The sequence below is a fragment of the Erinaceus europaeus genome, chromosome 1, assembly GCF_950295315.1.
Source record: "Erinaceus europaeus chromosome 1, mEriEur2.1, whole genome shotgun sequence".
Lineage (NCBI taxonomy): Eukaryota > Metazoa > Chordata > Mammalia > Eulipotyphla > Erinaceidae > Erinaceus > Erinaceus europaeus.
The window spans coordinates 21,665,204-21,688,502 of NC_080162.1; the positions used below are offsets into that span (position 1 = coordinate 21,665,204).

At 47.0% G+C, this 23,299-nt stretch overlaps 2 protein-coding genes across 5 annotated transcripts in view; both read right to left on the bottom strand.

The window, feature by feature from the left end:
* Positions 1 to 1,064: 1,064 nt before the first annotated feature.
* On the bottom strand, positions 1,065 to 12,940 carry TYSND1 (trypsin like peroxisomal matrix peptidase 1). Of its 2 annotated transcripts, XM_060198374.1 has the most exons (5): positions 11,665 to 12,940; positions 8,802 to 8,879; positions 8,575 to 8,705; positions 6,498 to 6,683; positions 1,065 to 2,839 (listed from the first exon to the last, which is right to left on the bottom strand). In XM_060198374.1, the coding sequence occupies exons 1-5, from the start codon at positions 12,843 to 12,845 to the stop codon at positions 2,622 to 2,624; spliced, it is 1,794 nt and encodes a 597-aa protein (XP_060054357.1). In that variant the 5' UTR covers positions 12,846 to 12,940; the 3' UTR covers positions 1,065 to 2,621. The 2 variants fall into 2 exon arrangements, with proteins under 2 accessions (XP_060054357.1, XP_060054422.1); XM_060198439.1 differs by lacking the exon at positions 8,802 to 8,879.
* A 5,199-nt stretch (positions 12,941 to 18,139) lies between these two features.
* SAR1A (secretion associated Ras related GTPase 1A) overlaps positions 18,140 to 23,299 on the bottom strand; it is a 140,902-nt gene continuing 135,742 nt past the window's right edge. For all 3 annotated transcript variants that reach the window (XM_060199137.1, XM_007524146.3, XM_060199073.1), the window contains 2 exons: positions 19,485 to 19,616; positions 18,140 to 18,305 (listed from right to left, as the gene is read on the bottom strand). In XM_060199137.1, the coding sequence (XP_060055120.1) occupies positions 18,189 to 18,305; positions 19,485 to 19,616 (249 nt within the window). In that variant the 3' untranslated portion in view covers positions 18,140 to 18,188. The remainder of the gene's footprint in view (positions 18,306 to 19,484; positions 19,617 to 23,299) is intronic.

A 23,299-nucleotide genomic window follows, 5' to 3' on the forward strand; every position in this document is an offset into this window, starting at 1 on the left:
CTTGCCGGAGACCCTGGACTGTGGAGACAGCATGATTATGTTAAAGGCCCTAGGTTGGAGGAGAGGCTTCCACCCATCATAGGGAGATAAGAGGTGTCAACAGATGTACACTGGTCCGGGAGGTGTCCAGTGGAGAAAGCATCAGACTCAAGCATGAGGTCCTGAGTTCAGTCCCTGGCAGCACATGTACCAGAGTGATGTCTGGTTCTTTCTCTCTCTCCTCCTATCTTTCTCATTAATAAATAAAATCTTTAAAAAAAAAAAAACAGATGTGCAGACCATTTATACCCTCCCATAGTGAGGGAAATAAACAAGTAAATATATATATAAAAGGGGAGAAGCCTTTCATCTTGAGGCTCTTGAGGCCCCACCATCCGCCAGAGCTGAGCAGTGCTCTGACAATAAGACAGATGTGTTAGTATGCCTCGTCTGAGATGCAGGCAGCACTTGGCCGCTTCTGCACATGCAGTCAGCTCCCCCTCCTGTGTGTTGGCGGCACCTTCTCCATGCCCGCCAGTTCTGCCATAACCGCCTTCTGCCTCACCTGAGCGCTGACTGGCTGCACTTCAGAGTCTTGCTCCTTTCCAACTTCCTCTCCACTCAGCCCTCCCAGGACGTCAGTGGTTTCAGTTCCTTGACCCAGGTCCCACTACTCTCAAGCCACACACCAGCCCTGTTGGCAGTCCATTTACTAAACACCTACTCAACTTTCAGGGTTCTGCTCAGGAGTCACCTTGGTGAACCCTTGTCCAGCCCTCCCTCCGTGGGCCTTGGGCTTATTCTTCCATCTCAGGACAGAGCTGCCCTGCTCATCCCAATAATGGGCTGACACAGAAATCACCTCATAATAGCCTGTGAGCTCCTCGGTGCTGGAATAAATGCACCTCCTTCCTTTCCCAGCACTCAGACCTCAGCCCACCCCCAACCTCCAGCAGGAACTTACTGTGACATTTCCCAAGTTAACTTTGCCCTCTTAGGACCCATTCCTAATCCATGAAGTCAGTGATCACAGAAGTGTCCTGTGGTTGCCCAGTCACCACTCAACAAAATGACTTTTAACAAAATGACTTTTCAACAAAATGACTTTTAAGAAAACCACATGCAGCAATTCTTTGCTTAGAATTAACTCAAGCTGCCAATGGTTTAACAGGTTTGGGGTTTGCTTTGCTTTGAGGGTCCCACAGGTCCAGGGCCCTGGGCATAGCATGTCTATTCCTGACTTGCAGCTAGCAGGGCTGCTCTTATTTCTTAGGAGCTGCAGCTTCACTCATCCACCCTATTTTTCACCTAGAGTATAGCTTACGGTGGTGTGAGGGATTGAGCGTGGGACCTGGGAACTCAGGCATAAAATTCTCTTTGCATAACCACAATGCCCTATCTTCCCCACCCGTAAGATTTATTTCACTAAGGAGAAATCATATGCACGCGCAGTACTGAGGACGAGCTCTGGACCTCATGCTCTGAAGTCAGGAGCTCTAAGCCTGTGCTACCACCCAGGTGCACGTCATGTATCTTTGAGCCCCCCCCATACACACACACACACACACACACACACACACACACACACACACAATCCCACCCACCCTTAGCCTTTCACAGGCCTGGGAACTCTGAGAACACTTGCTACCAGGCCCAGACCCCCACCCAGTGCTGACAGGTACCACAACCAGCTGTCAGGACCATCCTGGCATGACAGTGTCCCATGGGATGGCCTCTCCCCACTCAAAGCAGCAGCACAGAAAATATGTATTTCTATTCCTGGTGCTTGTCTAGTCCTGGTTCAACTCTTGAAACAAAGAAAAAATCTGATGCGCAGACATCATGTATGTTCTCCAGTAAGTCCTATTTACTCCCAAACCCCAAGTGAACAGTTCTACCACCCTGCCCACCCCACCCCCCTCCAATAACCATTTTACAGTCTAGAAATTAAGGCACTGTGACCTATTGGTCAGTGACACCTTAAGGATGAAACCCAGGAATCCTGACTTTGGCAAAACAGGGAGCTAAATGTCCCTGCTTCCTTTCCTTTCCTCTCTGGCCTTCAGAACTCGGCCTGTTGTTTTTTGAGGAAGTCACAGTGTTCTCTGTCAGAATGATTCTGAGAACAGAGATGAGCCAAGTTCCCAGACTGGCTGCGGCTCCATGTGGCCAGTGCCAGAGAGTAGGAACCAACTTGAAACTGGGGCTGAGCTGGCCGTGCAGCCAGTATGTCTGCCAGCACCGAGACTGCTGTGTGGTTGTACGGGGCTCCCCAGGGGGGAAATAACAGAGCTGAGTCTAGTATCAGGGGAACAGAAGGGAACTCAAGAAGATACCCTGAAGCAGACTGCTGGACAGGTCGGAGACCTTTCCAGAAGGCTGAACTCTCCAAACCCCACCCACCCCAAGGCCTTAACATAGATGGGGCTGGGGACATCCCGGTCACTCTAACACTGGCTTCCAGGCCCAACCCTGAACCCCATTAGCATCTCTCCAGAAGCTTGATTCTGATTCCACAGCCAAGTGAAGTGGGTGGTGACAGGGAGGCAGCCCAGTGGGATCCCCATGACAGGGTAATGAGCTGCCAGCTTCAGCACTTCCCACAGCAAGGCCACTCTTCTCTACAGAGGGGAGATGTGGGCTCAGAGCTTGCTTCTCGGGGTGTCAGCCAGGGGCCGCTGCAGCCGCCATACCACCCTCACGGGTTCAGCAACGTGGTTCAGATCTCGGAAGCCACCCAGCTCCCCTGTCTGGCTGTACTGCTGCAGGGCAGACCGGAGCACAGTGATGGGAATGCTGAAGTTCAGGTGCGGATAGGTGGCCCCTGTATTGTTATCCCGGGTGTTGCTGGCGACGATACCTATTGAGGAGTCAGAGAAGAACAGTTTGAGCCAGGAGATGGACGCCAAAGGAGGCCCAGTCTGACCCTGGAGAGCCAGGGCCCACTGGAAGCTGAAGATCTCCTCACAGTAACAGAAGCCAGGATTCCTCCCGTGGACACCAGCTCTGCACAACCTGCCCCAGGCTCTGTATCCTCCTAAACCCCAACAACAGTATCTAACACACTGAATGTTAATGTCATATTTATTTCATCTTCCTCTCCAACTAGTTCTATGAGGGCAGGACTTTTGATCATGCTGTTTTCTTGGTACTTAAAAAAAGGTATTTTATCGGGAGTCAGGCGGTAGTACAGCGGGTTAAGTGCATGTGGCACAAAGTGCAAGGACCGGTGTAAGGATCCTGGTTCGAGGCCCCAGCTCCCCACATGCAGGGAAGTCGCTTCACAGGCAGTGAAGCAGGTCTGCAGGTGTCTATCTTTCTCTCCCCATTTTCTCCTCCTCTCTCCATTTCTCTCTGTCCTATCTAACAATGATAACATCAATAATAACAACCATAATAGCTTCAACAACAATAAAAAACAAGGGCAACAAAAGGGAAAAATAAATATTAAAAAAAAGTATTTTATCTTATTTACTTTTGGATAGAGACAGAGAAATTGAGATGGGGAGAGGGACACAGAGAGGTGAAGACACCTGCAGCATTATTTTACCACTTCTGAAGCTTCCCACCTTACAGGTGGGGGCCGGGGGCTTGAACCTGGATCCTTGTGCACGGTAACATGCACACTCTACCGGTGTATCACCTTCCAGCCTGTTTCCTCAGAACTTTTTATAGTACCTGACACTGAGGAGGCACTCAACAATACGTGTTGAGTTAGTAAATGAAACAGACCCACAGACAAAATTTGTTTGGCCTGCTTAATGCATTTATTTATTTATTTATTTATTTATTTATTTATTCTCCAGAGCATTGTTCAGCTCTGGCTTCTGGTGGTGCTGGTGACTGAACCTGAGCCTCTCAGCCTCAGGGAGGAAAGTCTTTAGCCTAATCACTATGCTATCTCTCCAGGCTGTGTATGTTATTTTTTCTTAACATTTTACTTCATTTTCCTTCTTTGTTTTTAAAGATTTCTTCTTTTATATTTATTTATTCCCTTTTGTTGCCCTTGTTTTATTGTTGTAGTTATTGTTGTTGTTATTGATGTTGTCGTTGTTGGATAGGCCAGAGAGAAATGGAGAGAGGAGGGGAAGACAGAGAGAGAGGGGAGAGAAAGACAGACACCTGCAGACCTGCTTCACCGCCTTTCCTTCTGTTTTAAGTACTTTATTTCTATTTATTTATAGAGATAGAGGGAGGTCAACAGGGAGAGCGAGATAGAGGTAAAGAGAAAGAGACCTGCAGTACTGCTTCATGAAGCTCGTAAAGCTTTTCCCCTGCAAGGACGGGGGCCTTGAACTCGGGTCCTTGCGCGTTAATGCGCGCCCCCCACTGGCTGCGACACTATTTATTGTATTTTCATAAGCGAGATGCAGAGGGAAAGACAGAGACAGAGAAAGAGAGGCCAGGGTTGTGCTCAGCTCTGGTTTCCGGTGGTGCTGACCGCAGCTCCTGGTTTCAGGCATGAAATTCTTCCGCAGAGCCATTAAGCATGTTTTACTGTTGTGCTGGGAATGAGTCCAAGGTCTTGCACATGCATGGTGGAGTAGAGTAGGTTCCCTAGCCCAGTGTTCTGTTCCGTCCTTCATTTTTTAGAGGGGGGGACAGACATACAGAGAGAGACACAACACTGCTCCACCACTTGCTCAGTGCCGTCCGAGGTGCACCCACATGCCAGGGTGTGAGGCCACAGCAGCGTGCAGAGGGTGTGTGCCCCACTGGGTAATGTATCCTCTAGCCCTGGTATGTATGGTTTTTGTTTGTTTATAATTTTAGACTTACAAAAATAAAAGAATAAAAAAATATTTTAAAAAGGGTTGGGGAGGCAGCATAGTGGTTATGCAAATGACTCTCATGTCTGGGGCTTTGAGGTCCTAGAGCTCTGGTCTTTTTCTCTGTCTCTGATTAAAAAAATGTATTTATTTATAAAATAAAAAATAGGAAATATCGATAAAACCATAGGATAAGAGGGGTGAAGTCCCACACATTTCCCACCCTGATTAAAACTTTTAGAAGAATGTTTTAACGAAGAAAGGGGGGGGTCAGATGGTAGCGCAGCAGGTTAAGTGCATATGGTGCCAAGCACAAGGACCAGCATAAGGATACCAGTTTGAGCCCCAGCTCCCCACCTGCAGGGGGCTTACTTCATAAGCGGTGAAGCAGGGCTGCAGGTGTCTGTCTTTCTTTCCCCCCTCTCGATTTCTCTCTGTCCTGTCCAACAACATCAATAACAACAATAAAACCACAATGATAAAAAAAGGTACAATTAAAAAATTTTTAGACTATTTATAGACACCTTGCCAAAATAGTAATGCGCTCCCACCCATTCAGTCTTCACTTATGGCTTTATAAAATATTAAGACCAAAAAATTACCTTTGGTACAATGCTACTAACTACAGCACGTTACACATTTAGACCTGTCCCACTGCCCCACTGGCCCTTTTATTGTGCCAGGATCCCACATGCATTTAGCTGTCAGGTCTTCTGAGTCTCCTCGAATCTCAAGCAGTTACAGTCTTTCCTTGTATTTCATTGCTTTCTATGTGTACAGATCAGTTACCTGTAAAATGCCCCTCAGCTGGGACTGACTCGCTGCATTCTCATGATGAGACCGAGCTTCCGCAGCACTGAGAACAATATCCCCTGCTCAGTGTATCACAGCAGAGGGCCTATGGTGTCTACTTAAGCATTACCTGGATGTTAAAGCTGGTCACTGGCTCAAGTGGTGTCTGTCAGATTTCTCTACTGCAGACTTACTATATATATGGTGGGTTTAAAAAAAAAAAAGCAGGGGCTAAGCCCATCCCATAAAGCACACATGTCATAATGCACAAGGGCCTGGGTTCAAGTCCCTGGTCCCCACCTGCAGGGTGGAAATTTCCTGAGTGGTGAAGCAGTGCTGCAGGTGTCTCTCTTTCTCTTTTCCTCTTAATCTCTCACTTCTCTCTCAATATCCATCTCTATACATAAATATATTTTTTAAAATCCCTGAAACAGTTACCAGAATTTTAAAACTGAAAGTGATTTCATATGTGGTGATTTAACCACCACATATGAAAACTAAAAGTTTGTAAATTTATGAAACACCAGAGAATTGGCCAGTGTCGGGCTCAAGTTATTATAATGAACTGGAGCTGACTGGTGTTCACCCCAGTTCACTCCTCTGTCATCTTCACTCACTCATTCAACTCACCTAACTAGCCCAGTCACTGTGGGCTTTTTAGCTTGTGATCCTTGGACTAAGTCAATTCACAAATTCATGGATTGAGATTAAAGTTACCTAAGGTCACACAGAGGCTCAGTGGCTGAGAAGGAGCCAGAACTCAGATCTCTTCCCTCCCAGCTCAACATCTGTCGCTTGCCACCCTTAGGAGCAAGGCCATCCGAGAAAGTGGGCTAACATGCCTGCAGTATGAAGCCCACACCTGTCCAGAGGACAGCTGCCGCGCACGAACACTCTCTGGGTGGGCATGAGCCTCTGCCAGGGAAGGCTTGGAGAGGGCCAAGGAGAGATAGTTACCCAGGAGATCCCCTGAGCAGGTGGAAAAGAGGGGTCCCCCACTGGAGCCTCCGTGCACAGCACACGTGGTCTGCAGCATCACTGGTGTGTCATCCACCTGCACCACAGCCGACAGAATGCCTGAGGTGACTGAGGGTCCGCACACCTGGCCAAAGACACCGAAGCCCACCACACTGACAGCCTCACCTATCAGGAAGGAAAAAAGAGTAGAGTGGGACCATTTCAGTTTGACAGGGCTCACAGCCGCAAGCCCATTCCTGCCCACCCCAACATCCCAACTCCCTCTTTTAAGTTTCTGCTCAGACAGCCCTGCCTCCAGTCTTCCCCGGATGCCGCAGGCAAGTCAGAACTTCCACTAAGCTCTCTGCACCGCACTATGTCAACCAGCTCTCACCAGCCCTCATTCACCTGTTGGGCTAGGAGTCACTTTGTAGGGTTCCTAGTTCCTGCAAGGTGCTCAATAAAAGTTTTTGGAATTATTTTCCATCCCTTCTAGGGGCAAGGCTTTGGGGGGGAAGGGGGGGTTAGGGCTAAGGAGATAGCATAATGGTTATGCAAAAAGACTTTCATGCCTGAGATTCCAACGTTCAATCCCTTGTACCACCATAAGCCAGAGCTGAGCAGTGCTCTGGTCTCTCTGTAGCTTTCTTTCATTAAAATAAAAACAAAGGCCTTGGCAATAGCTCACAGGGTTAAGTACACATAGTTAAATGCAAGGACCCACACAAGGATCCCAGTTGGAGCCCCTGGCTCCCCACCTGCAGGGGGGGTCACTTTACAAGCAGTGAAGCAGGTCAGCAGGTGTCTTTTTGTCTCTCTCCCTTCTCTATCTCTCCCTCCCCTCTCAATTTCTCTCTGTCCTATTCAATAAAAATGAAAACTGAGGGAGTTGGACAGTAGCGCAGCAGGTTAAGCACACATGTGCAAAGAGCAAGGGCTGGAGTAAAGATCCCAATTTGAGCCCCCGGCTCCCCACCTGCAGGGGAGTCACTTTGCAGGTGGTGAAGCAGGTCTGCAGGTGTCTGTCTTTCTCTCCCCTTCTGTCTTCCCCTCCTCTCTCCATTTCTCTCTGTCCTATCCAACAACGACATCAGTAATAACAACAATAATAACCACAATAATAAAACAAGGGCAACAAAAGGGAATAAAAAAAAATTTTTTTAAAAAAGAAGAAAAATGGCCATCAGGAGCAGTGGATTTGTAGTGCCAGCACCAAGCCCCAGTGATAACCTTGGAGGCAAGAAATAAAAACAAAAACAAAGCATTTTTTAAGTGGTGAAGATGACAGTAAGAGTAGCCACTACCTTTCTTGACCAAGTACTTCAACTGCACAGAGCAGGGAGCTAAGTGTGTCACAGGCCACAGCTCACCACTTCTCAGTCCCCAGAGTAGGGTACACTCTGCCTGTTTTACAAACATGGAAACAAGAGTCACAGAACCTTAAACTGCCTTTTCAGGGACACAGGACTTGAGACAGAGGACATGCCAAGCCAGAGCTTGTACTTGGTCACAGTCTACCACACTGCGTCCACAGTGGGAGACATCTTTACTTCTGTGACAGCATCACAAAATCTTTTAATTATTTTATTTTATATTTATTTCCCTTTTGTTGCCCTTGTTGTTTTATTGTTGTTGTCACAAAGCCTTTTACTCAAAGCATGTCACCGAGGCCTTGAAGATGCATCACCTCTGAGCAGCCTGAGGTGTTAGGGCGCCCCCAATAGTCAGCATTTCCATACTACACATTTGCATGGCCTCAGGGAAGAGGTGGTTTTACTCTCCACTGAGGACTCCATCTGACCCCTGGCAACTGGGCCTCAGGGAAGAGGTGGTCTTCTCTCCACTGAGGACTCCATCTGAAACTGGGCCTGCGGGACCTGTGTAGGGGTCTCCAGGCACAGCCCTGATCAAAATATTGTTAGCAGGCTTTCATGCCCCACTTGATGCCATCCAACTCAGTGGGGAAGGGAGCTGGTCTGGGGTACTGGGCCCTGATCTGCAGGGCTAGCATGCCCATGATTTTCTTTCCCAACCTCCCCAGCCCCTGGCAGGATAGAAAAGCCCCTTTATCCTTTACCTTCATGGAACTGCTCAGTGGGCACAGGCATAGGGACCCCATCCAGGTCTTCCTCTAGCCTCACCACAGCTATGTCATAGGGAGACATCTCCTGGGTGGCAAACATCACATATCCCCAGATCTGGGCACTCCTGAAACAAAAGAAACAAAATATGGGGGAGTTTTCTGGTCCTTTAGCTCTGGGAGGAAGCCAAGTAAAGCACAGTAAAGTCACAGGCTTGTCGCACCTGCGGGGAGGAAGCTTCAGGAGTGGTGCCGCAGGAGTCTCTCTCTCCCTCTCTATCTCCCTTTCCCTCTTGAATTCTCTGTCCAATAAATAAATAAAACAAATCTAAAAACAATGTTTTAAAAAGTCTTTTATATATTTTCTTCAAGTTTAGGAGCTCCTCTCTGCCCAAATTCAGCTTCCTGGTTCTGTTCTCAACTCTGACTACATCTCCCCAGACAGGATTTTCAGCCCACCACCTCCATGTTGCTCAGGCAAAAATCAGTTTAGTCCTGGGCCCCTAGGAACACACCTACAATAGATTTCCTAGCTTCTTACCCCCCTAAGGTCCTTATTCTCACCTGCTCCATTCCTACTTTCTGGTTCCTATTAAACATTTTGTCTTGCCTCATAATTTATTGCCTTCCAAACACCCAAGTTGCAGATGTTACTATAATTCCATTCTGAACTCCATGGACAGAAAATTTCACCATTGTGTCCTGGAACCTCACCTCTCCAGAGCCCTACCCAACCAGGGAAAGATAGAAACAGGCTGGGGGTATGGATCGACCTGTCAATGCCCATGTCCAGCACAAAAGCAATTACAGAAGCCAGAACTCCTACCTTCTGCACCCAAAAAGAATTTTGGTCCATACTCTCAAAGGGGGAGAAATGCTAGAGGATTCTGAAACCCAATTCCATCAGGACCCAGAGAAAGAAGAAAAAAGGAAAGCTATTTAGAAGTAGTAACAGGCAAAGGTGTGACTTAAAAAGGGAAGGCCAGACCATAGGAAAAATGGGCAAAAAAAAAAAAAAAGATTAAAAAAAAGAAGTAGTAGTAACAGTCAACCCATATCTGTGACCTTGGAAGAACCACTGTAGTTTCCAGTGGAGGGAATGGGGACACAGAACTCTGGTGGGAATGGTGTGGAATTGTACCCGCTACTTTGTATTTCGTAAATCACTAATAAATAGAAGGGGGAAAAAAGTCATGGACATGGGAGTCAAAATATCTGGTATAACCCAGAAACCACTGAGTATGTTACTCAGTCCTTCTGTGCTATTCAAGTATGCCCTACCAGCTGTAAAGTGAGCACTGAGGCTCAGATCTAGCTAGCACTAATGCCCTATGGACATCACTTTATTCAGGCCTCTGAGCTAGGCGCTAATTATCTCCATTTGAGATGGTACATTTCAGGTGCACAGAGGTTGGCTAATTTTCCCAAGGTAATAAAGTGGTAGGCACCAAGACAAATAAACCTTACCTCATTATATCACCTGATACCACTACCAACCAAACACAGGGTTCCAGCCCTCTGGGTCCTAGTCTACGTAAGTGCTAGGACTTGTACAGTAGTATGTGCTAGGTCCTGTCCCAAAAGGTTGCATGCTAACCAAGGGTGGGGGTAGCTTAGACAGATTAAATGACTGCTCACAGGGGGGCTTCCTTATATTCTGCAGGGGTAGCTTTCAACAGATGTGGTTTTCTTGTGTGGGGTGGGTGATCTGGGGCAGTAAGGAACAGGGGACAAAGCAAAAAAGGTTCATCATTAGTTTTTCCTATATAATCAGGGCTATTCTGTAACCTGCCAGTGGAGTGTTCATTGTAAAACTGGCTGTATTAACCTCAGAAATTCAATAGAGGGATCTGGGAAGACCTGAGTGTGAGGTCAGGTTGTAAGAGGTTAGGTTCTAAGTTGATCCAGGAGACCAGCAGGCATTCACACCTGGGTGCTGTACAGCTTGACTTTGGCCCTTTGTGATCTGGGATCCCCAAGAAAAAACAGAAAGAAGGGGTACTAGAAAACCAAATCAGGGGGGCAAGCATCAGCGCACCGGGTTAAGCGCTCACATTACAGTGTGCAAGGACCCAAGTTCAAGCTCCTTGTCCCCACCTGCAGGGGGGAAAGCTTTACCAGGGGGGTGAAGCAGGGCTGCAGGTATCTCTCTCCCTCTTGATTTCACACTCCCCTCTCAATTTCGCTCTCTACCTAATAATAATAATAATAAACAAAAATATTTGAAGGAGAGAAGGAAGGAAGAAAATCTAGTCAGGAAGCCAAAGCTGTTGTCCCCACTGTCAAAACACGGAAGTAGAGAGATTTTCCCTACGTAGGGGACCAGTGGCAGTTAAAGCGCCTACCTGACTGCCCACCGAGACCACCAGAAGTGTGTTCAAAATCTGCTCCCACTCTTGATTAGGTGGCACTCTGTAGCTGTAATTTTCATCTACCAGGGGAGCGCTGGTGGTTAAAAGTTAAGCTCAGCAGGGCCATCTCTCTATTCAAGGTGGGCTCCTGCGACATCACTACCATTTGCAGGGGAGGAGGGAAGGACATTTTCATCCAGAGGACCTAATGGTGTGGGGATGCTGTGCGACAAAGTGACCCAGAAGGGGCCTGGTGGTGGTGCACCTGGTTGGGCGAGCATGTTACCAAGTGCAAGGACTTAAGTTCGAGCCCCTGGTCCCGATTTACAGGGGTAAATCTTTGCGAGCAGTGAGGCAGTGCTGTAGGTGCCTCTCTCTCTCTCTCACACACACACACACACACACACACACACACACACACACACCTCCCTCTTAATTTCTGGCTGTCTCTACCCAATGAATACATACAGCCAAAAAAAATTTAAAATATACAAAGTAGCCCAGAAACAAAATCAGACTGGGAGGGAAGCTCACAGGTGTGCAGTGTGAGATTCGGCAATGGCGAGCATCGAAGCCGCCCCCTCCCCACCCCCCCCCGGGTGCCAGGGGGGACCCCGGGCCTCTCACCCAGCCTGCTCCCTCAAGGCATGGGAATTCTTAGCAATAGGAGTCGACCCCGGAGATGCCCACCTGAGGCCTGCAGAGGGGGCAGAGGGGGCAATCCTGGGGGCCTTACTTGGGGGTGGCGGAGTGCACCAGGACCCTGGCCTCCTCCCGGGGGGCCACATGTCGGCAGGTCAGCACGAGCCGGGGCGTCAGGGCCACTCCGGAGCCCCACACGGTGCCGCACTCCACCAGCACGGCCGAGGCTGCGTAGCGGGGCCCGGGGTCTCGCAGGGGGAGGCCCGGCGGGACCCCCACCTCGGGGGGCAGGAGGGGGGCCAGGGCGGCGGCGGCGGCGGGGCTCAGGCGGCCGAGCGCGGCGCGCGCGAGGTGCAGCAGCGGGGCGGCGGCGCACAGCAGCGTGAGGCCCACCCACTCCCGCGCCTTCCAGCACAGCGGCGCCACCACCAGCGCCACCAGCGCCCCCGCCGGCCTCGCGGCGAACACGCCGCCGCCCTCGGTGCCGGGCAGGCAGCGCGCGTCGGTGAGCAGCAGCGGGCCGGTGGCGTTGCTGAGCACCCCGCGGCTCAGCGTGTTGAGGAAGATGTCCGGGCAGAAGGCCCCGAACGGGGACCCGCAGGCCAGCAGCGGCGCGCCCTTGGGCACAGCTCCCAGCGGCGCCACGGCCACGGCGGGCCTGCGCTCCTCCGCCTCCGCCTCCGCCTCCTCCGGCTCCGCCTCGTCGGGGTTCGGCCGCACGCGCAGCAGCGCGAACCAGCCCAGGGCTCGCAGCTGGTCCTCCTCCTCGTCCTCCGACAACTCGTCGTCCGGCGCCGCGCTGGCGAAACGCCACTGGTCGGCCGCCTCGCCCCCGAAGAGGCTCGCGAAGTGGGCCCGGAAGGCCGGGCAGCTCAGCAGCAGCAGCAGCTCGGCCGGCCGCGGGGGCTGCAGGGAGCGGCCGCGGGGCCGGGCCGGGGCGCCGGCGCACTGAGGCGAACACAGCCGCGGGCCGCCCCGCTCCGAGCGGACGTCGGGCCCCGCGGCCATGGGGCCCCACTGAACTTGGAGGCGCAGGTCGTCGGCACAACTGTCGCCGGGCAGGAAGGTGGTGCCGGCCGCGGTCAGCACTGCGCTGCCGGCCCGCAGGAAAGGGGTGAAGATGCCTCCGTGGCACAGCACCAGGCCCGGGCCGCGACTCAGGATCACCCCGCTGCAGCTCCACGAGCCCGTCTCGGGTTGGCCGGCTCGGGAGGCGCTGACGACGCAGCCCACCTGCTCGGCCACCTTCATGGCGGGCCCCCACTGCCTCCCCATGGCCTCCGGGGGGCGCTGTACCCGGCTTCCTGGGGAGCGGGCGTCGAGGTCGGCTGGGAACCGACGAGCCTCCGCTGCGGCTCCCCAAACGGCGACCCACAGGCCGGGCCTGACTCGGAAGACGAGTCGGGGCTGATTGGCTGGGCCCCTGCTGCCCCCATTGGCTGAGCTTGGAGCCGACTCCTCATTGGCTGATCAGGCTGCCCCCTGCCCCGCCCCGCCCGTCGCTCATTCCACCTGTGCGTTATAAAGCTGTCGGGGAGGGGGGTCGGGGAGGGGGGCGAGGAGCGGGGTGACGGTTCCCTCGGAGCCTATTTAGTTCGTTGGGCTGCTGCAAAGGGAATGAAAATGAACGCTGATTTGGCTATGGACTGGTATAGGCGACTTGTGCCCTCTGACCCCTGGGATAACTACAGGCCAGAAAAATAACCTGGAGTGTGTGTGGTAAGGTCAGGTCAACTCAGTATTAACTTTGTGAATAAACACTGCAGCAATCCACTAGATTGGCAATGGACAGGTATAGGCGACTTGTGGCCTCTGACCCCTGGGATAACTACAGGCCAGAAAAATAACCTTGATTACTCAGTACTAGATTGCGTGTGTGTGTGTGTGTGTGTGTGTGTGTGTGTGTGGTGTAAGGTCAGGTCAACTCTATTAACTGTGAATAAACACTGCAGCAATCCACTAGATGGCTGAAGCTCACAAGATTACACCTAGGGTTGATTAAGACAGAAACTGAGGAGGGGAGAGAGAGCACTGCAGCACCCTTTTATTGCCCCCAAAACTGACGAGTGGGGAGACTGAGGCTTGAACCCAGGTCCTTGAGCATTGAGTGTAACATGTACGCTCTACCAAGGTGCGCCACCACCTGGCCCCTCACCTAGGGTAGTTTTTTTTGTTTGTTTATTTCAAAGACTTTTGACTTGACTATGCTAAACGAAAGTGAAGTGGACCCTTAGCAGTATGCACATTCTATATAGGCATTTAACTACCACTCAGGACATACCTAGGTAGTAGCCAAAAATTGCATTATTCTCACATGGCACAAAGCGCAAGGACCAGCATAAGGATCCTGGTTCGAGCCCCCAGCTCCCCACCTGGAGGGGAGTCGCTTCACAAGAGGTGAAGCAGGTCTGCAGGTATCTTTCTCTCCCCGTCTTCCCCTCCTTTCCCCATTTCTCTCTGTCCTATCCAACAACGACATCAATAACAACAATAACTAAACAATAAAAAAGGGCAACAAAAGGGAAAATATAATTTTTTTTAAAAAATTGCATTATTCTTTTGATTTTTCTTTTTTCCTTTCACGAACCTTAACAGAAACAGGCAACAGGCCAGATTCAGTCCACCCCATTAGCCTCATCTACAGAACAACTCCACTTTTCTCAAGTACCCTTGAGCACAGAGGGTCCGTCATAAGTTTATTTTGAAGGGCATTGCAATAACCCCAAAGCAGTCGCCGCAAGATACTAGACATTTTACCAACCACTAAAAATATACACTTTAATAATGTTTAGGACATGATCATTGTGGTGCTGTGTCTATGGGGGGGGGGAGCCCACCAGGAGTAGTGGAATTAAGAACCCTAGAGAAGGTGAGGGGGGGGAAGACAAAAATGAAGGGAAAATGACAAGTATCGGGGGTCTTACCGGGTTAAGTGCACACAGTATGAAGCGCAAGGACTGGGCAAGGATCCCAGTTTGAGCCCGTTTCCCCACCTGCAAGGGATCGCTTCACAAAAGGTCTGCAAGTGTCTTTCTCTCCCCCCCCCCATCTTCCCCTCGCCTCTCAGTTTCTGTCTTATCCAATAAAATGGAAAAAATGGCCACCAGCAGTGGATTCATAGTGCTGGCAGAGAGCCCCAGCGATAACCCTGAAGGCAAAAACAAAAATAAAAAAAGTATGATATAGATTAAAATCACCAGCCGTCACACAGCAAATCCTGTCTTCTTTTGGTTCTGTGATACAGGAGACAGTTGGCTTGGTCACAGTGAAATCTCAACTATCCCACCTTGCTAGCAATTAAGGGCTGCTTTCTCTCGAGTCCAGTGATTCTCCCTTAATGACGCTCAGGCCTCCAGTACTAACGTCAGGCTTTTCTGTTTACACTATAGAGTTCCAAGTCACAATCATCAATCAAGATGAGACCTCTTCACTGCTGGGCTTGCTGACGCAGCCTTCAACGCTCATGTTCCATTCAGACTCAACATAAACACACATGAACAGAGCCTACGGCATCCTTTCATATTTACAGTGATATTAGGTGTGCTTCATTGTTTTATTAAAAACCTGTGGGATTTTCTTCCCATTCTATTTGTCCCAGTACTTGAGGCTTAGAATTTCATTTTCCTCTAAGTCTAGTAGATGCATAAGCACAAGAGTCATTCCTTCTGTTTTGCCAATTGTAGTATTCAACTGAAAAAGTTTCCGAACTTGTGTAAAATGGTGAAACAGAATTGGATCCAGCTACTGCTAGCATGTTTACTGGGATTTTTCTCAAAAATCTGTTGAGACCACAGGCGGTGGTATATCTGGTTGAATGAAGCAGTGCTGCAGGTGTCTTTGTCTCTCTTCCTATCTTCCCCTTCCCTCTCAATTTCTGGCTGTCTCTAATGAATAAAAATAAAATCTGCCATGCCCACTGCCATAGAGATGACCAGCAATCCTGAGACCACCACACATTCCTGAGCTCTCAAATGGCACTATTACTTCTAGTGGAATGTAGGAATTAGCCTAACCTTTTCCCCCCATTGGTAACAAAACTTGAAACTTCTCACATGCATTATAAATACTTCTTCCCATAAGCTGGAACTGTTGCTCCCCTCTATAAATGTCATGATATATTTAAACTTACTACCAGTGATCCCTACCCCACCCTAGGCCTCCGGGGGGGGGGGGGGGAAGAAAGTAATACAGTTTCTTTTAACTTTTTATTAAAATGCTTAGTATACAGATTGACTTCTGTAAATGACTTTTACTTTTCCTGAAATAGGACATATACTCACTCTGATAAAACAGAATGAAAAGTTTCAATTGATGGGAGTTTCTACACAAAGCTCTGATCCTAGCTATTTGGAGCCAATCTCCTCAACAGCAGCTTCTTTTGATCTTCATATGGGAATGGTGATGTCATGGGGCACGAAATAGACCGGGATTACCTAACTTTTTAATCTCTTTCTCCAGTAGCCAAAATAAGCCACTTTCACAAAGAGCTGCCCTGTGTAGAACACATAGTTTTCTATCTTGCTACAAAGTGATTAGAGGCAAATGCCAAACAAAAACAGGAAAACACCAAAGCCATCATACTTCTCCCGTCTCTGAACAGAGAAGCATGGGTTACCTTTAGCCAAAGGAAATTAAGTATGCACATCGTCTATCTACTTTAATGACTGTTAGCTAGATTTGTTCACATAGGGCTTTAAGCCCTTTCCAAACCACTACCTTTGTCTTCCATCCAGCTATGCTTGCTGATAAATGAAATGCATGCTCTTCCCAGACTTTTATTTCACTGAGCTCCTGTATTTGGTACCTGGCAGTCAAAAAGTTCCCAACAGGTCAGTACTGAAGATTAACAGCGAGAATTCAATTAAAGAATGCTATTAGTTCACCAGGCAGGCTGTCTGCACTGCCATGTGCTCGACCTGGTTTGAGCCCTGGCACCACATGGGAGCTGCTATGGCAATGGAGGGAACTGGTTGTTCTGTATCCCCTCTGTCTGTATCTGAATGAAAAAGTGGCCTGGAGCAGTGAAATCACACATGCATGAGGCCCCAGAGCCACCCCCCCACCCCACAGAAATGCTCTCCCATCAGAAATATTACCCACACTTTGCCTACCCTAGCACTAGAACCAAGAGCTCACTGAATTTATCAATCTTCTCAAAATAAGCATCATCATGATTTTCAATTTTGAAGAAACAACTTCTACCCTTTAAAGAAAAACCGAAACACCAACCTCTATAAATATTTTCTATCTCTTCAACTACTACTACCAAGGGTAGAATATTGGTGACGATGGTGAAGATCCATGTGAGATGTGCAGGAAATGGAATCCTACAAAAACAATGTTCTTTCCTCACACTACTAGGGGCGCTGAGGCTTTTGTATTGCGTCTGAGTGAAAATAAGCAATGGCAGTTCAAAAGGAAAGCTTTCCCAACTTATTCCTCGAATGCAGAAAGTAAAAGATTAATTGCACCCCGCCTAAATATATATATAAAGATATAGATGTCAACACCCCCCCAAATGCATATCCCATAAAAGAACTCAGTAGAATAGCAGAGACCAAATTCTGCAAGTGAAAACTTTTAGGACCCACTGATCATATTTTCTTGTAGTCCGACAAATGCTATATGTTGTAGTACCAGACTTTCAAGTTCTGAACTTACAAACTCAAGAGCCTTTAAGCTGTTAACCTGTCCTGTGTAACACTCCCATTCAGAAAAAATTCCTTCAATTCTGTGCAAAAGTAACTGAGACACAACTGCAGTGTATGATAAATGGTAGATATTCTCAGCTCTATGAAGCAAACGTCATTACTTTTCATAATTGAGAATGGTGCTAGATAGAAATGAAATGAAAACAGTATCAAAGTGAAAGGCTGGCTGATACCTAGAGCTTTAAGTAAAAAACAAAAACATTATAACCCACTCTCTAATTAAATCCTACACAGTGAACAATCTGCTATGTATTCCATGATAAGAAATGACCCTAGTCCAATGGAGGGGAAACCTACCACAACTGCGAGGTCTCTATGTGCAAGGTCTCTATGATGCCACCTACAAAGTCAGACAGGGAGCTTCCCTCACAACTGATAACTCAATAGGAACAAGTTCACTTGCCTGAGTTCTGGCATCCAAAAGGTATCTGCATAATTTTATGAAGTATCTAAATGCCACTCACTAGATTAAAAAAACAAAAACAAAGGAATAGAAAACTCTGGACCACATAAATTGTGAACCTAAAGTGAAGAGGAACACCAATTACATTAACAACACTTTCTTTTAAAAAATAGAATCACTTTCTTTTGAAATCAACCACAGTGGTGAGACGTGTTTTTCTTTTCGGGTGCCCCATGGTGGCACCTAGCTTCACCCAGCAAATCCTGCCAGCTTCCAAGTCCCGGGATGCTGACCTGCACCAGGTGGGGTGGTGTTACCTCCCAACAGTGTGGAGAAGAGCACATGTCACCACTGGGTGATGAGAGAGCTGACAGAGACTCTTGGTTTCTCAACGCCAGACATGGTTCGAGAGCTTTCCTTGTTCTATTAAAAAAGTTCCATGAGGAAGCTGTGAATAGGATCAGTCCAGAGAAGTAAAACTCTTTTATTTTCACTGTCCAAACATCAGTCAATATACTGGGAGAGCCAGCGGAAGCCCTCGCCGTACCCTTGCCTCTTGAGCACACTGCACATGAACACTTCCATGGGGCGGGCATTCAGCTCCTTCAGGGTCACATTTCCCTAAAGCAGGCAAAACAAGAAAGGACTGTTAGTCTCTACAACAGAGAAGTCTGGTAAGGTGATCACAAAGATTATTCTTCAAAAGCAAATCTAAGTAGGAATTGAAAACAAACAAACAAAAAACTATGGGCCCAGCATACTTTTTGATGGTCAGAATCTGGACATTTTTAGAACAAGGACATTGTCATTAATGCAACTACTCAGAAGAACACACACATACGTAGGTTATATAAAGAAAAAAGAAAAAACTCGCATGGGGGGGGAAGAGGACAGGTAGTGACATCTTTACATCAGCAGAGGGTTCCAGTGATAACTCTGAGGCAAAAATAAATAAAGCAAAAGAAAGCACACACACAAATTTTTGCGTGTGAAAAACTCACACAGAAGAGGGAAAATAGAATGAATTACAGAAAACATTTCTAAAAAGGATAATCAAGTACTTCCAGGACGAATAAACCATTAAAAAAAGTCATATAGAGTGAGGGAGATAGCATAATGGTTTTGCAAACAGACTCTAATGCCTGAGGCTCCAAGGTCAGAGGTTCCAGCCTCAACATAAACTATAAACCAGAGCTGAGCAGTGCTCTGGTTAAAAAAAAAAAAAAGCGATATAAATGATCACTCTCCTTTATAATCGAAAATTTCCAATTAACAAAACATAAATTTCTGGTTAAGAAGGGCTTGTTCAAAAAAGATTTTTTAGAATCACATCTGAAAGACAGAAAATTATCAAAATGGAAGTCTGTCTATTCTACCATTACCTTCACCTTCAAACACCTGAGGAAGAAACCTCATTACAAAACAATTAAAAGGGCTGGGTGGTGGTGCACCTGGTTAAGTGCACATGTTGCAATGCACATAGACCGGGGCCAGTTCCAGTCCCTAGTCGGTCCCCCACCTGCAGGGGAAAAGTTCTAAGTCAGCAGGGCTGCAGGTGTCTCTCTTTCTCTCTCTCCATCTCTATCTCCCCTACCCTCTCGATTTCTGCCTGTCTCTAACCAATAAAGATTTTTTAAAAAATTCAAGAACATGCTCTTGCATTCAGAGAATTTACAAATAACTTACGAGTTAAGACAAATGCTAAGCCAGTTAAAACTTTTAAAAGTCTATATAGCAAAATCATAAACGTTTTGAAAGCTTTAAGTTTCTTTTATATGTCCACTGTAATTTATTTCTTACCTTTCCTGTTGTCTGTCCATAAAGCCCAAATATCTCACGGAGTTTTTCTTCACTGATTGCATCTGTTCTGTCAATTTTGTTACCCAAGATAAGGATTGGCACATTGGATATTGTTTCATCAGTCATTAAAGCCTAAAGACAAGATTTTCAAAAAAGAGGTAAGTGAAGAGTCTATAAAAGTACACTGTCAAAACAAATTTGACTTTCACTTGTCTATAGAGCATTCAAGTAAAAGTGAAAATCTGACCTTTTTTACACTTTAATAACTAAATTAATCTTGACATTAGCCATCTAATACCTTTAGCAGTAGGTAAAACAATTCTAGCTGATTCCAAATTAACTGCAATGTAATCTGTGCTTCAACTTTAACTTTGAGAGTAGTGACTTGGTCACAGACATCCATCCTCATGGTATCTACTGAGCAGTCTTACAGACAAGGAAGTCACACAATGCTTAGAGTGCAGGACCTGCCTGTCTGAGGCCCCCAATTCAATCCCCAGTACCACAAGTGTCAAATAAATTAAAAAGAAAGACATACCCTGCCTACATACTCTCAAAGATGACTAAAAGAACCCCAGCCCCTAAAATTCAATGAGTGTTCAATGTGTACCAAGTATTATTTCAGGTACTAAGAGAGCGACAAAGGGAAGGGACAATGTATCCCTGGCCTCAAGGAATCCTCACTCTATGCTCACACACCTGTCAACAAAACAAGGAACTGGATAACTGCCACTGAAGATGGTTTTAGCAAAGATGCAGTAAAAGTGAGTTCTACAAGGCAGGTAGGATTTCAATAGGATATGAAGAATATTAGAAATGGCTTTAGAGTAGGAAGAGACTCTGGATTAAAGCGACTGTGTTGACATATATGTAAATGTTACAGGAAGGGATGACCTACATTATGGTCAGCCTGAGAAACTGGCTTCAAAAAAGAGTCTACAGATGCCAAATCCAGAAATTACTAAGCAGATTCTGTACTTTCAGTACAACGAGATGCAGAGGCCTAAGATGGCAGTATGTACAAAGCAGTACAGCAGGCCCTGGAGAAATGACATGCAGCCATTGTTACAAGTATCATACTGTGAGGAGATTTCAAGTCTGAGAATCTAGTTTTCACTGACAAGGCCAGGAAAGGAGAGTAGTCGAAGGGAAAACGGAATCGCACATTGACTATCTTGACATCCAAGAAATTTTTGACCAAAATCAGAAGAAGGATGTCATTCATTCAGTCATTAATTAGTAAGACAGTACCTGCATGCCCTATGCACCTGGAAGCAACTCAGGTGGTCAGTGACAGATGAGAAGCTACGTTGTGGTATATATACATAATGGAATACAACTCAGCTGTTAAAAATGGTGAAGCAGCTTGAAGAAATCATGTTATGTGAAATAAATCAGAAACAGAAGGATGAATATGGGATACTCTCACTCTCAGGCAGAAGTTGAAAAACAAGATCAGAAAAGAAAACACAAGTAGAACCTGAACTGGAGTTGGGTGTGTTGCACCAAAGTGAAAGACTCTGGGGTGGGTGGGGGGAGAGTACAGGTCCTGGGAAAGGATGGCAGAGGGCCTAGTGGGAGTTGTATTGTTATGTGGCAAACTGAGAAATGTTATGCATGTACAAACTATTATATTTACCGTCGACTGTAAAACATTAATCCCCCAATAAAGAAAGCAAAAAATAGATAAATAAATATAGCAAAGAAGTGGAAGCTCAAAAAAAAAGGTGAAGTAGACTCTTTTGCTTGAAGGAATCATGTTAAGTGAGATCACCCAAAAAAGAGAAGGATGAATACCAGATCATCTCACTCATAGGAAGGACTTGAGAAGCAAGGACAGAAAGGGAAAACACAGTGTAGGACGTGTGTGTGTGTGTGGGGGGGGCAGGTTTGGTGCGCCTGGCTGAATGCCCGTTACAGTGCACAAGGGTCTGGATTCAAACCCCTGGTCCCCCCTGCAGGGGAAAAGCTTCACAAATGGTGAAGCAGTGTTGCAGGTGTCTCTCCTTCCATCTTTATCTCCTACTTCCATCTCAATTTCTGTCTCTATCCAACAAATAGTTAATAAAATGATTTTAAATTAAAAACAAACAGACCCCCCCCAACTCAGGCTGGGTTTAGTGTATTGTACCAAAACAAGGGGGGGGGTGCGCTTTGGGTCCCTGCATGATGATGGGATGGGAAAGGCCCTAAGCCGGGGGCAAGTGTTTTGTATACAGCTGTCATGGGGAGATGAGAAAGTGTGCCCATGTGTCAACGACAGTACTCTAAGTCACTGATCCCTTACAGATGAAAGAAACAGAAAAAGGGAAAGCAGGAAGAAAGAAAATCCAGTAAAGATAAAAGACACCAATAAAGTGGAGAGTCTACCAGTGTGAGAGATCAAGGAAAGCTTTCTAGAAGTAATCATTGCTCAACTCAGAGACCTCTTGATCTCTCTTTTTTTGATACAGTGCCAAGAAGATGGACTGATTTTTTCATTTTCATTTAGAGAGACAGAAGGGGTGAGAAAGGGAAAGAGGAAAAGCATAGCATCACTCTACCATCCCTGGAGCTCCCCTCATGCCACCCCCGGCGCTCCCAGAGTTCCAATATCCCAATGCCGAGCTCTTCACATGCTCAGCACGCGCAGGATAAAGTAGCCTATATCCTCCAGCTCTGCCTCTCAGGTCTCATAAAAGATATTTTGAACTTTTCCAGGGGGTGGGGGGCACACCAGGGGTGACATACCCAGTTATGTGCACATACTTCTATGCGTGAGGACCTGGGTTTGAGCCCCAACTCCCCATGTGCAGAGGGGAAGTTTCCTTAAGTGGTGAAGCTGGTCTGCAGGTATCTCTCTCTCTCTCTCCTCTATCTCCTCCTGCCTTCTCAACTTCTATTTGTCCTACCAAATAAAGCTTTTCAAAGGATTAAAAAAAAAAAAGAAGAAAATAGTCAGTGGGCTATTTCCTCAGTGTCATGTAGGCACTGAGTTCCAGTGACAACCCTGGTGACAATACTACTACTACTTCTAATAATAATAATAATTAAAAATATTAAAAAATATAATATTTCAAGCAGAAGGCTAGGGCTCAGGTGAGAACAGCAGGAGTAGCCACTTCTGGATACTCGAGTAAGGAAAAGTTGTTCTGTATGTTTGGAATGTAGCTCAGGTAGGCAACAGAGAGAAAAAAAGCTGGAGCAAATCAACAGGAAAGATTGAAAGAACTTACGTGTCACACTAACAACTGGTGATAATTAAAGGATATTAAGTATTGTGATGGCAAATCTGAGAAAGTCCCCCTTTTTAGCATGGGACAGGGTGGTGGTGGAATTTCTAAGTCACAGGGCCTAGGATAACACATCTTAGATGATAGATGGGGCTGGAGATAAATTCAGGTTGCTTATATTTTGAGAATGCAGATTCCAAAACATAAAGAACCTTACTATCAGCCTTTCTCCTTTAAATTTTATCTACATTTTAAAAATATTTTATCTTTATTGAGAGGGAGAGGGGAGGGGGAGAGGAAGGGGGAGAGGAAGAGAGAGAGGGAAATACAGAGAAACAGACCAGAGCACTGCTTAGCTCTGGCTTATGGTGGGGGGGCGCGCACTGGAGATCGAACCTGGAGCCTCAGAGCCTCAGGCATGAAAATCTTTTGCATAACCATTACGCTGTCTCCCCAGCCCTAGTCTCTCTTTTAAGAAAGGCTTATTATTTATTTATAAATTAGAGAAAGAACCCAAGTACCATTCTGGCATATGCAATGCTGGGGATCACATTCAAGACCTCCTGCTTATATGTCCAGCACTTCAATCGCTCCACCAACTTC

What these genes read in the sequence shown, in the direction of transcription:
- TYSND1 (XM_060198374.1), bottom strand. Translation starts at nt 12,845, where the DNA reads ATGGGGAGGCAGTGGGGGCCCGCCATGAAGGTGGCCGAGCAGGTGGGC. An exon ending in CACTGAGCAGTTCCATGAAG is followed by an intron (nt 6,684 to 8,574) that starts GTAAAGGATAAA and finishes CCTTCCTGATAG; the next exon opens with GTGAGGCTGTCAGTGTGGTG. An exon ending in CTGCTCAGGGGATCTCCTGG is followed by an intron (nt 2,840 to 6,497) that starts GTAACTATCTCT and finishes ACTCCTCAATAG; the next exon opens with GTATCGTCGCCAGCAACACC.